Source organism: Notolepis coatsorum (genome assembly GCF_963971535.1).
Source record: "Notolepis coatsorum genome assembly, chromosome: 9".
In the NCBI taxonomy this organism is placed as follows: Eukaryota; Metazoa; Chordata; class Actinopteri; order Aulopiformes; family Paralepididae; genus Notolepis; species Notolepis coatsorum.
The window spans coordinates 65,555,582-65,567,775 of NC_140173.1; the positions used below are offsets into that span (position 1 = coordinate 65,555,582).

Genomic DNA, 12,194 nt, shown 5'->3' on the forward strand with positions numbered 1-12,194 from the left:
TGATCTCCGATGGCCAATCTTGGCATAAAGTGTCGCTAAACTCCTCTTGAAGTCGGGAGTTTAGTTCTATAAGTGACTGTCGGTCGTATAACGTCCCCGCCAGTGTTGTTTTCATAAAAAAGGTACTAAAAATAAACATAACTAAAAGTACGCACAATCTTCACGGAGCAAAACCGACGGCGACTGACCTGGGTCGCGCCATCATCATCATCATTGTAGAAGTAACCACAACAATTGACCTTGTTATAAAGTTATTATGTCAGTCAACAAGGCAACAATTGAATACTTGAGAAGAACAACAACTTTAGGTTTTCAGAACAACAATGTTTTCAGACCTAATTATCTACATTTGGGAAGCAAGACAGTACATCCAAAGTTAAAAAGACATTAGAGGTTGAGTACTTGATGTCATTTTCATACTCAAAAACGTCCAAATACACAGGCTGTTCAAAAACATTCCAAAACGGACTTACATGGTTCTTCGTCTCAAGGGTTAAATGTCACATACCTTAGTTGAAATGACATGTGTACATCCACAGTAACAACAGCAAAAGAACCGCTCTAGACCCTGTATCTACAGTAAGCGAGCAGAGTGAGGTTGGCACATACCTAATGATCACCCCTTTGTGCATGTAGATGTTGATGAAATGGGAACCTGTGCAGCCATTCGACTCCCAGTAGGTCTTGGGGTTCTTGTCAGTGAGCTTGCTGGCTCGATGGTGATTGGAGGACACTTCCACTTTCTCCCAGCACTTGTCCTCCTTGAGTTCCACACTAGATCCTAGTAGTCAGTTGATAATAGAAAAACAGGACATGCTTAGTACATTTGGAGTGAGTCATGAAAACAGCAATAGCTATATGTATTTTGTAAGTAAAATAACCCTAATATAAAAAAAACTATCTTTAATTTATGTTACCATGACCCATATTGTAATGTTGATTACATGTTGAACATACAATGCTTTAAGTACCTTGGCACAGATTTCTGAGGAAGACGTCAAAGAAGGGGATGTTGATTGGCTGATGGCTGCGTCGATGCTCCTCTATTTGACCCAACACCATCTTTAAAGAAATCAACACCAACACCACATTGTCAGCTATAACAACAGGAATCAGATTCAAAGTAACAAACACTAAAGCTAGCAGGCTTCACCTTTCTCCAAGCCTAATTAAACAAATAGTATTTGTAATTTTGCAAGTGGTTAGTAATACAGATGTTATTCTTTTTTTAAAGACTCTAAAGGCCCTTTTTTAATAGACAGGCTTTATTTCAAGTTTCTTTATTAGTTGTCATACAGAAGTACAGAATACTTTTATACAAAATGCTTCTTTCTGTTACGCTCCAGAGACTGTGCTAGACAAAAAGATAAGTATAAAATAAAAGTAGTATAGCAAGTAAAAAATAGAAGTCACGTACGTAGACACAAGTGTTCAGTATGTACATATGTACAATGTTCAATGCAGAGTAGAAGTAACTGAGTTACAATACAATATACTATACAGTACAAAGCAGAAATGGGATGAGGTACAATTTACAGTAAGGTGTACTGAGGTATGGGTTGTAGTACAAATTCTTTGCCAATAAATATAAAGTGTGTTTAGGTGTGTAGAGTGGGTGCTGCAGTGAGTTGTTTGTTTAAAGTGAGTGTGTGCGTGTGGATGTGTGTGCATTTGATGGTTGTTGCATAGTGTTATTGTTCGTTGAGCAACCTGATGGCCTGGGGATAAAAGCTTCTTCTGAGTCTTCTTTATCGTAGTAATCTCCTGTTAGTCAGCAACTTGGCCAACAATGGTGGGTGTTGAGGCCCAGGTTTTCTCATGCCAGTCTCGGGATCGAACAGATGACCTTCTGGTCACAAGCCAGCTTCTCTAAACCTCAGGCCTCCACTGCCTTTATAGCCAACTATGCACAGTACTGTACCTGTATGCATACATATCTAGCAGCAAGTTATACAAAAATAAAGTTTAATGTGACTGACCTAGTGAGCTAGAGTCAGAATATTCCACCAATAAATAGCTAATGTCAAATATAAATAACATAACGTTTTGACGGTAGCTAGCTAACATTAGCTAGTTAGCCAGATAGCTAGCTAGTAGTAACGGTGATGTGTTGCCAATTGATTTCGGTCGACTAACGTTAGCGAGATTGGCCTACGTTCCGTTACATATTCATAATCATTAAAGCGTAGTGCAGAAGGATAGGAGTCTGAGGCGGGGTGTCGAAAGACAAACGCTAAACATGTGTTGACGTTGAGCTCGTTTGCCGACAGGAAAGTGCAGACAGAAAAGTAACAAACAATATGGTCTGTGCGGAACCCTTATCCCCAACACTTTAGTTCCGTGGGTGAATTATGTTGAACCACCACAAAAGATGAATTGTTTAAATGTTTAATCCAGTAAGAATAGTACTAGGCTATATAACAGGGCTATTCAACTAAATTGTTCAGGGGGCCACATTGTCAGAAACCCATGGGGCCAGGGGCCGGACTGCCACGGCGCCTCCCCGTGCTATGAATATATGGTCACTTGACACAACACGCAACCACATTTTCACAACATTTATTTAAATGGGAACTATTTTACTATTTCTTTAACTATTTGGGCACTTTTACACAATTCCTGTGGGTTTATGGAACACCTCTGTAATTTTTTTTTTTTTTTTTATTCATTGTTTTGTATTTCTAATCAAGTACTCAAAAACAGCATTTTTCTACCTCAAGATCTTAAGCCGTTTTGAGCCTGGGCTCCAACCACAGTGGGAACTGTGTGGAAACTCAGCTGATTATCATGCAGCGGTGTCTCTCTGACATCACAAATCAGCACATTTTCAGATGACTCAGTTCAGTGAGGGTGAATATTGTGAGAGGAGAATTGGAAGAATGCGCCAATATGAGAATTAGAGACATAGATCATATTAATATAAGTCCACATAGCTAGGAAACAATGCTAAACACTGAAAAAGGCCATTTATAAGATACCGGGTAGTTCCCCTTTAACTACATTGCAAAAGTAGTATACTTTTCAAAAAAAGTGCTTCATTTATGTGCCACATCTGCAACATCTCCTGCAAAAAGTGCTTCATTTATGACTGTGCAACAACTGCAACATCTCATCTTCAACATTTCAATATAAAAATAAAATAAAAAACAAACAAGTGCATGATGTGCATCTGAACATTCTAACATCAACACTTGAACAAAAAAACACATTTATAGTGCAGCTGAGCTTATGAAAAAGTGCTTCATGTCTGTGCAACAACAGCAAATCACAGCATCTTATTAGCACTTATTGTCGATTCTTAACTCTCAAACATCAGGGGGGTGGGGGGCAGACAGGCCTAGCCTACATACACACATCTAATGAGAGCGATTGCACTTCTTTGACTGGGCAATGGCAGAGAAAGAGGGTTCATAGGAAGTGAGGGCTAACCGCAAACAGTGATGCAAATGCTCATTTGTCAAGGAGGCATGGTTGCTTGTTTTAATGGCATTCATGTGAGAGAAACTGGATTCACAGGTGTATGTTGAGCCAAACATTGTTAGCACAGATATTGCCAGCGGTTTTATTTTGGGGAATGTCTTGACTGAAAGTGAAAGTGAATACACTTTATCCAAAATGTTGTGGTGGATTCATTCTCAAGTGCCTGCTTCAGAGCAGATGATGCTTGCAGTTGCATGTCAATTATTTCAAGTTGCAGGAGACCTTCATCAATGTGAAGTGATGCAAGGAACTCTTGTCCTTTTGTGGAAATAGCAGCTACATTGGCAAATGGGTTGCTCACAAAATGCATCAATTCTCTGGACATGTCAAATTCATCAAATCGACTTGCAAAGTTTTCCCTCAATTTATCAATGAAATCTGTCATTAATTGAGTGACTTTTGGCTCAATTGTGCGTGTTAACGTTGACATGAAAAGAAAAAAGTTAAAAAAAAAAAAAAAAAAAAAAAATTATTTAATTTTTTTTTTTTTTAATTATCATGTAATCTTTGGCGGGCCGGTCAGAATCATCCCGCGGGCCGGATCTGGCCCGCGGGCCGCCAGTTGAATAGCCCTGCTATATAACATGCATCTGTGCAAGTAGATTACATTAACAAAATGTATTGCCCTTTTGACATGTAGCCTACATATTCATAATCATGTGTTCTAACAGTAAACTCCATTCAAAGTAAAAATAAATAAATAAGGCACCGTTCTGCCACAGGGCACACTGCATTATCGAGACAGCACCCCTACGAGGATCTGGCCGGTAATGCACTTTTCAGAATTCCAAGAGTGGGGTAAACCTGCAGTGCCGCTCGGTGACATTGAGTAGGTTATTAAAATGGAATAAAAACAACCTTGCCACGGACATGTCCGTGGTTGGCCCTCTACTGTTGGATTCGAAACACGGACATGTCCGTGGCTGGGCGGGAATGTGTTAAGCTCGCGGAGTACAAAGAACCAAAACGGGCGCTAATGCAAACCACTTTAGAGAGTACCCGTGCGTATAACCGTGATAGTCAGAAGGCTAAGGCGATCACAAGAAAAGTCATGGAATTCATAGGGCTTTAAGTGCCATTAAGTGTAGTCGAGACGAGTACTCTCTCAGCCCCGCTACACTCTCCCAGCCGGTCGCTGAAAGAGACAACCAGCATGCTGTGAAGACCCGCCCTACTCTGCCTCTGATTCGCAGACTGTGGGTGGGGGAATGTGATTGGACCAAAGCAGAGTAGACAGACAAACAGACAGTAGAGCAGTCGGACATGCACAGTAGGGCTGCACGATTTTGGGAAATAATCTAATTGCGATTATTCTGACAGATATTGCGATTGCGATTTGCGATGCGATTATAACATATTTAAAAAAAAAAATTACAAGAAGAATGTTGCTGCTTTCTGTAGTCGGGTCCCATCCCACTTTTACTATCATGTAGACTATTCTGCTTTGTGTTTACATGTGATGTATTGTATACATGCACATTTATTATGTTCTTGTGTGATGTATCGCACATTTTATTGCTGTGTGATGTATTGCAAATGTTATTGCTGTCATCTTGGCCAGGTCTACCTTGCAAAGGAGATCGTGTATCTCAATGGGACTTCCTGGTTAAATAAAAAAAAAAAAAAAAAAAAAAAAAAAAATTGGTTTTTTTTAATTGCAGGCTTGGCGATTTGATAATTGCATCATTCCAAATCGCGATTTCGATTAAAAAACGATTAATCGTGCAGCCCTAATGCACAGACGCTGCTTGTAGTGGATATAGCGGAGAATTTTGACTTGTCTCTGGCGCTGTCTCGCACATAATACAGAGAATACATAATATGAAAAGTTTTTTAGTAATTTGCTCAGAGTCCAGAGACAGTTGTGGTTTGGTCCGGATCTGGACCAGAGTCAGGACTTTGAGAATGCCTGTGTTAGAACTACAGTATAATACTGCCAGCTGCTATAACAAAACCAAAAACGATCGGTATCGGCAGTGTATCGGCTGATATGGCTCATAGAGGTGATCATATCGGTGGCAAAAAACATGATCCCTAGTAGAGACTGGCGTATTTCTCACAGTAGTGTACCTGTATGCATCCAGCCAGCACGCTGGTGGTCATCTTCTTGTAGAGACTGGCGTATTTCTCACAGTACTGTACCTGTATGCATCCAGCCAGCACGCTGGTGGTCATCTTCTTGTAGAGACTGGCGTATTTCTCACAGTCACCGATCAGGTCCCTGAGCTCGGTGACCATCAGCAAGTCTCTGTGTTTGTCCAGAGACTTGACCAGCGCATCCTTGGTGCCCAGCCGGCACATCACCACCGCATAGTCTTTGTTGAGCGACGCCAGGCGGTACAGGAAGCGGATGAACAGCTGCACAACCTGGTAAGAATAAACAAAAACAGTGTCATAGAGGAAAAGCACACAAAGAACACTTCCAGTCAGCCGCCATTAGGGGCAGGGTGGCTAAACATGAGTGACTGAGCTACTAAACATACTTTTCATCTTTTACTATTATGTACTTTCCTACTAAGTTATCTACTTTGCCTATATTACTACCTACTATGCTACTAAGTCTATATTACTACCTACTATGCTAATATGTCTTAAAATGGTAAAAGGCTGCATTTATATAGCGCTTTTATCCAAAGAGCTTTACAATTTGTTCCTCACATTTTACCCATTCACTCACACACAGATTGCAGAGGCAACCATGCAAGGAGCCAACCTGCTCATCGGGAGCAATTAGTGGTTAAGTGTCTTGCTCAAGGACACTTCGACATGCTGCCCGGGAGGAGCAGGAATCGAACCACTCCTGAGCTACTGTCGCCCCACTGTCTTTACTACTACCTACTATGCTACTAAGTCTATATTACTACCTACTATGCTAATATGTCTTTACTACTACCAGTACCTACTATGCTACTAAGTCTATATTACTACCTACTATGCTAATATGTCTATACTACTATGCACTCAAGACAAGTACAAACACAAGATATTCCAGTGATTAGTCCAGTGATATTAATCTCTAGTGCAAAATACAAGATAGTCAGTACGGTGATGTGAGTCTCTAGTTCTAAGTCCCGAGTTGTGACAGTGATAGTTCTGGCAGCAGATCCGGCCACCCAAGCCCTTTGTTGTAGAGCCTGATGGCTGCCGGTATAAAGGACCGGCCCAGGCGGTTTGTGGTGTGTCGGGGGGGGGGATGAGTCTTAGGCTGAACATGATCTTCATTCTGGCTAGCTCCTTGTAGAGGGGGTGAGAGGGGTTCTCCAGGATGGCTTCTAGCTTTTTCCTTATCCTCCTCTCGGGCCACCACCTCTAGGTTATCCAGCTCACCACCCACTACTGAGCTAGCCTTCTTCACCAGCTTGCTGGAGTCCCTCGAGTTGATGTTGCGCCCCCCCCAGGACACCACAGCAAAAAAGAGGACGCTGGCTACAACCGACTGGTAGAAAGATAGCAGCAGTCGGTTGCACACGTCGAACGACCTGAGTCTCCTCAGGAAGAACAGCCTACTCTGTCCCTTCCTGTAGAGGGCATCAGTGTTGTCCGACCAGTCAAGTTTATTGTTCAGGCGAACTCTTAGGAACTTGTAGGACTAGGGGCGGCTAGGTGGTGTAGTGGGCAAGGCACTCGCCACCAGTGTGGAGACGCTAGGATTCGCGTGTTCGAATCCAGCTCTCCACATTGTTTTCAGTTTAGCTGGTCGTCCGCAGTAATACACATTGGCCGTATTACGGGGAGGGAAAACTGAAGGGTGGGGATCGAACGTTGTGAACAAGCGACTCCTACAAGTCGGTTGGTGCGCCTGCGCAGTAGAATCAGGAAGTGTCGGGGGCAGCGTGAGCCTCCCACGCGTTACTCCTCGACACAGAGATCGAGCTGCGCAGGTGAAAAGATGCGACTGCTGTTACCTCAAGTACCGGAGGGGACTTGTGCTATGTATGACTTAGTCCACATTGCAGCCGGCTTGTGGGAGGCAAGAAACAGCGTTCGTGACAGGGGAGGGTTGAATTGGATGATACGAAATTGGGATGGGAGAAAATATAGAAAAAATGGGAGAAAAAGTGGATCAAAAGGAACTTGTAGGACTCCACCATCTCTACCTCCTCCCCTCCGAGGATTATGGGAGAAGGGGGACCCTTCCTGAGGAGAGGTTGAAAAGGTGCTGGAATGGTGCCGCCAGTTGTCCAGCGCACACCTTGAGCACCCTGGGGTTGGTGTTGTCAGGTCCTCTGGGTTTGTTCACGCTGATTTTGGAGAACTGCCTTCTGACCTGGTCGTTAGTGATGATCAGCGGGGGTGGGGTGGTGGGTCTGTCGTTGCTGGTGGTGGTTGGGGGGCAGACCGCTGCCGTCTGTGGTGGGGTGCTTGGGGGGTGGGAGACCCGGTGCAGATTTTGATAAAAATTTCCCTTTTTATCTAAACCTTAAAGCAGGGGTCTCAAACTTGTGGCCCGCGGGATGATATTTTGCGGCCCCCTACTGGACATCAACGTTTAGTGTTAATGCGGCCCTCGCGCAACTGTTTGCCGAGTCGTTGCGCGAGAGTTGGACGTTTTATTTATTTTATCACTTGTAGCGCAGGCTCATGTCAGCAACGTTATGTTAGTGACTTGGTTGAAACGTGATTCCGGAGTGATATCAAGTAAAGTGGAAGCAAATGCATCCTCGCTATCTCTCCTCTGCGAGCAGTGCTCTCATGCTCTGCATGTCCGGCAGCACTGCCACTGTCTGTCTGTGTGTGTGTACGGGTCTGGTCCAATCACATACGCGTCCCGTCAGCGTTTTTCCCTCTCACCCACAGTCTGCGAATCAGAGGCAGAGTAGGGGAGTAGGGCAGGTCTTCACGGATTGCATGTCGTCTCTCTCTTTCAGTTCAAGTCGGAGCAGAGTTGAAAGCGCATCTACAGTAAACTCGCTCCCAGTTTTATCTCTGAGATAAATGTAGCTATTAGCCTATTTTCGCCAGCAGGCAGCCAGCAGAAAAATGGCATTTTCAAAGATGGTCAGTAAAAGAAAAGTCGACTGCAATTCAAAGGTGAATGGACGGGAAAATATGCGTTCAGCCTGAGTCCCAGCCAGGGGCGTAGCTGGAGATTCTGGGCCCCATGAAAGAATCAATTTGTGGGCCCCCAATCTATAAAAAAATGTGGGGCCCCCAATCTATAAAAATTTTTTGGGGCATTTATTTATTGATGAAAACGCATAATATGGTTTTTACCAATTTTTTTTTATAATACAGGCAATTATACTTTTGAGTCATCTACATTAACTTACTTTAGGATAATAATAAAAACATATTAATAAGATAATAATAGTGTTCTCACAGCTTTGTGACAGAATAAAAAAAATGCAGTGCATTTCCATAGCTGTGGATGAGTCCACTGACACCACTGAGAAGCCTGAAGAACCGTTCATGTTCTGAAGAACCGTTCATGTTCTGAAGAACTGTTCATGTTCTGAAATGTTATTGCTAAAGATTGAGAAGATTGGATCAGTTGTACTTTTTTTTTGAATACTTGAAACCCTTTTTTTGTGGAATATTTGATGCGGCCCAGCCTCACCCAGACTCTACCTACAGCGGCCCCCAGGTAAATTGAGTTTGAGACCCCTGCCTTAAAGGAACGCTCCAACATTTTTGGAAATACACTTATTTGCCATATTCCCCAGAATCAGACGAGAAGATTGATACCAATTTTATCTCCGTGTCAATTTTTGAGTTGTTGGAAGTTGTATTTCTTCACTTTTGAGGGAACTGGGCTAGTCCTTGTTCTAAGCTAGGCTAGCTGCTCCCTACTGCTTCCAGTCCTTGTTCTAAGCTAGACTAGCTGCTCCCTACTGCTTCCAGTCCTTGTACTAAGCTAGGCTAGCTACTCCCTACTGCTTCCAGTCCTTGTGCTAAGCTAGGCTAGCTACTCCCTACTGCTTCCAGTCCTTGTGCTAAGCTAGTCTAGCATCTCCCTACTGCTTCCAGTCCTTGTGCTAAGCTAGGCTAGCTACTCCCTACTGCTTCCAGTCCTTGTGCTAAGCTAGGCTACCTTCTCCCTACTGCTTCCAGTCCTTGTGCTAAGCTAGACAAATGCACATGGACCTCTCTCTCTCTGGGGATACTGGACACCACAGAGATTAAACCAATATCAATCTTCTTATCTGACTCTGGGAGAGATGACAAATAAGTAGGGATGCTCGATATTGGCTTTTTTACCGATACCGATATACCGATATTGTCCAACTCTTAATTTCCGATACCGATATTTTCCGATATCACATTTTAATGCCGATATCGGCCGATAATATCGGTAGGCCGATAATATCAGACATCCCTACAAATAAGTATAAGTATCTATTATTTTATGCTAAATCATCATGTGCAAGCTGTCCTTCCTGTGAGAGTATCTGAGATAATTACCTCCCGGTCGTTGATGGAGGCCGTCATGGAGGACAAACACGGCTCAATGCTCTCATGCCAGGGAAGCAGATCCTCCTGGTAATTGTCTAAGAACTTGTTCAATATCCTATAAAAGGGATAAATACAAAAATGTATTAAGAAAGTGTTTACATTTAGTCATTTAGCTGATGCTTTTATCCAAAGCGACTTACAAATTGTGAAAAGAAAAAAAAAGTTTAGCAGGAAGGTACAACTCTGGCAGCTAAGGGTCAGTAGTAGCCAGTGTTGTGCTAGTTACTGAAAAATAGTAACTCAGTTACTTTACTAGTTACTTCATTTCAAAGTAACTTCGTTACTGTACTAGTTACTTACACCCAAAAGTAATGAGTTACTGTGAAAAGTAACTATTTAGTTATTTAAAAAAAAAAATAATAATAATAATTGCTCAAGTCCCATGCCCCATATACTCAAAATCGGTTGATCAACTTGACAGTTTCCATTCACATCACCGAACTCTGCTAAGCAATGTGGTCTAGAGCGTTTCATTATATATTCCCTCCCCGCTGTATGTATATTTCTCTCCCACCCACCCACCCCCTCCTAATGTACAGTCCCCTCCCCATCATATGTATATACTCTGTCAGGATCTAGGGGTAACAGTACTGTATATTTGAATACCGCTTATGTCACAAATGTATCAGTACTAAATACCTATATGTCCCTATGCCATAAATGTCATGTATGTTGTGTATGTCATAAATGTCTATATGAATTGAAAATGGGGGACCCTGATGGAAACAAGACAAACGTCTTTCTCAGGTCTGCATCCCCTTAACAATTGTATGTATTGAGCCGTACTGTATTGTACCCATTCTGCAATCTGTTAAATAAAGTTTTCATTCATTCATTCATTCATCCATTCATTAATTCATTCATAACCATCTTGCAGCGTTGTTATCAAAGCATTGCAACGTTAGAATAGTTAGGATATCAATTGTGCATGAAAGGACTATATTTATATTGTTTGATTAGTATTATGAGATTCCCTGGCAGATTTCGTACAGTCAAAATCAGTTGATCTAGAGTTTCAGTGAACACATTGCACTCACCGTCACCAGTCTGCGGTGGTCGAGATGTAACGTTAGTCCAGTTGACTCCAGCAGCCCTTCAAACATGTTCTTTATCTCGTTTCCATGTTGTATATTAATTATCTCTCCAAGTAGTTGCTAAATGGTTTGTTAGTTCGTTATTATTACTGCGTTCTTATTATGTAGATTCATAACGAGCGTCCTCTTGTTGTTTACTGTAGAGAGCGCCTATTTCTTTCAGAACGTCAGTGGCCAATCAGAAGTGCGAAACCAGAATGAGGCTACGGAAAGAAATAATAATAATAATAATACTTCGTTTTATATAGCGCCTTTCAGTCTACAGTAAACAAAACAAACGCAGGCGAAATAAGGACGCTCGCTATGAATCTACATAAAAAGAACGCAGTAACGAACTAACAAACCATTCAGTAACGTAAGTAGCGTTACTGAATTTCAAAAGTAATGCGTTAGAGTACTAGTTGCGGCAAAAAGTAACTTCGTTTCTGTAACGCGTTACTTTGTAACGCGTTAGTCCCAACACTGGTAGTAGCATAGTTGTAAGGTACATAATAGTAATAGACAGAGTGTTCTATAATTACTTTCAGGGATGCAGCGATGCCGGCCCCATACCAGGCTAAATGACCTTCTGTATTTATATTTGAATTGTATGTTTTTTGTTTAATGCCCTGTTTTATGTTGAAACTTGTTGTGTGCCGTGTTGGTCAGGACTCCCTGGAAGAAGATATCTTGTATCTCAATGGGACATTCCTGGATAAATAAAGGATAAATAAAATAAATAAAAAATAAAACAGGGTCTGAGAATTCCCCCAAAACTAAAATCTAATAACAATAAACGTGCAACATGATAGAAATCAAAACTAAGCGAGTTGATTTGCTGCATTTTGAACACATTTGAACACATGCATGTTAGCAATGGATCAGATTGGTACTTGGTATCGGCCGAAGGTCTAGTGTTGGGAAATGATAATAGCTCTTTAGTGGAATACACAAAACACGTTGTAATTTTCCGCCGATTTATTAATCGTTTTCAAATAAACGCTAGATTATCGATAGTATATGTGTCCTTATGCACGCTAGAGAAGCGGGCTGAAAAATCGATTATCCATGACTTGGTCAGCGCTAACGTTACGCACACACACACGCGCGCCAATGGTGGAGAAAAAAACATCCGATTAACCCAATACTGGTCAAATAGAGTCCTTACCTCACATCAGATGTTCTGCA

General features: G+C 42.0%; 1 protein-coding gene across 4 annotated transcripts in view; it reads right to left on the reverse strand.

Moving 5' to 3' along the window:
* The window catches only part of cul9 (cullin 9), a 288,372-nt gene that overhangs the window by 85,686 nt on the left and 190,492 nt on the right, over positions 1 to 12,194 (reverse strand). For all 4 annotated transcript variants that reach the window (XM_084320985.1, XM_084320984.1, XM_084320983.1 and 1 more), the window contains exons 15-18: positions 9,883 to 9,988; positions 5,623 to 5,847; positions 972 to 1,062; positions 610 to 781 (exon numbers count right to left, since the gene is read on the reverse strand). In XM_084320985.1, coding sequence (XP_084177111.1) covers positions 610 to 781; positions 972 to 1,062; positions 5,623 to 5,847; positions 9,883 to 9,988 — 594 coding nt within the window. The remainder of the gene's footprint in view (positions 1 to 609; positions 782 to 971; positions 1,063 to 5,622; positions 5,848 to 9,882; positions 9,989 to 12,194) is intronic.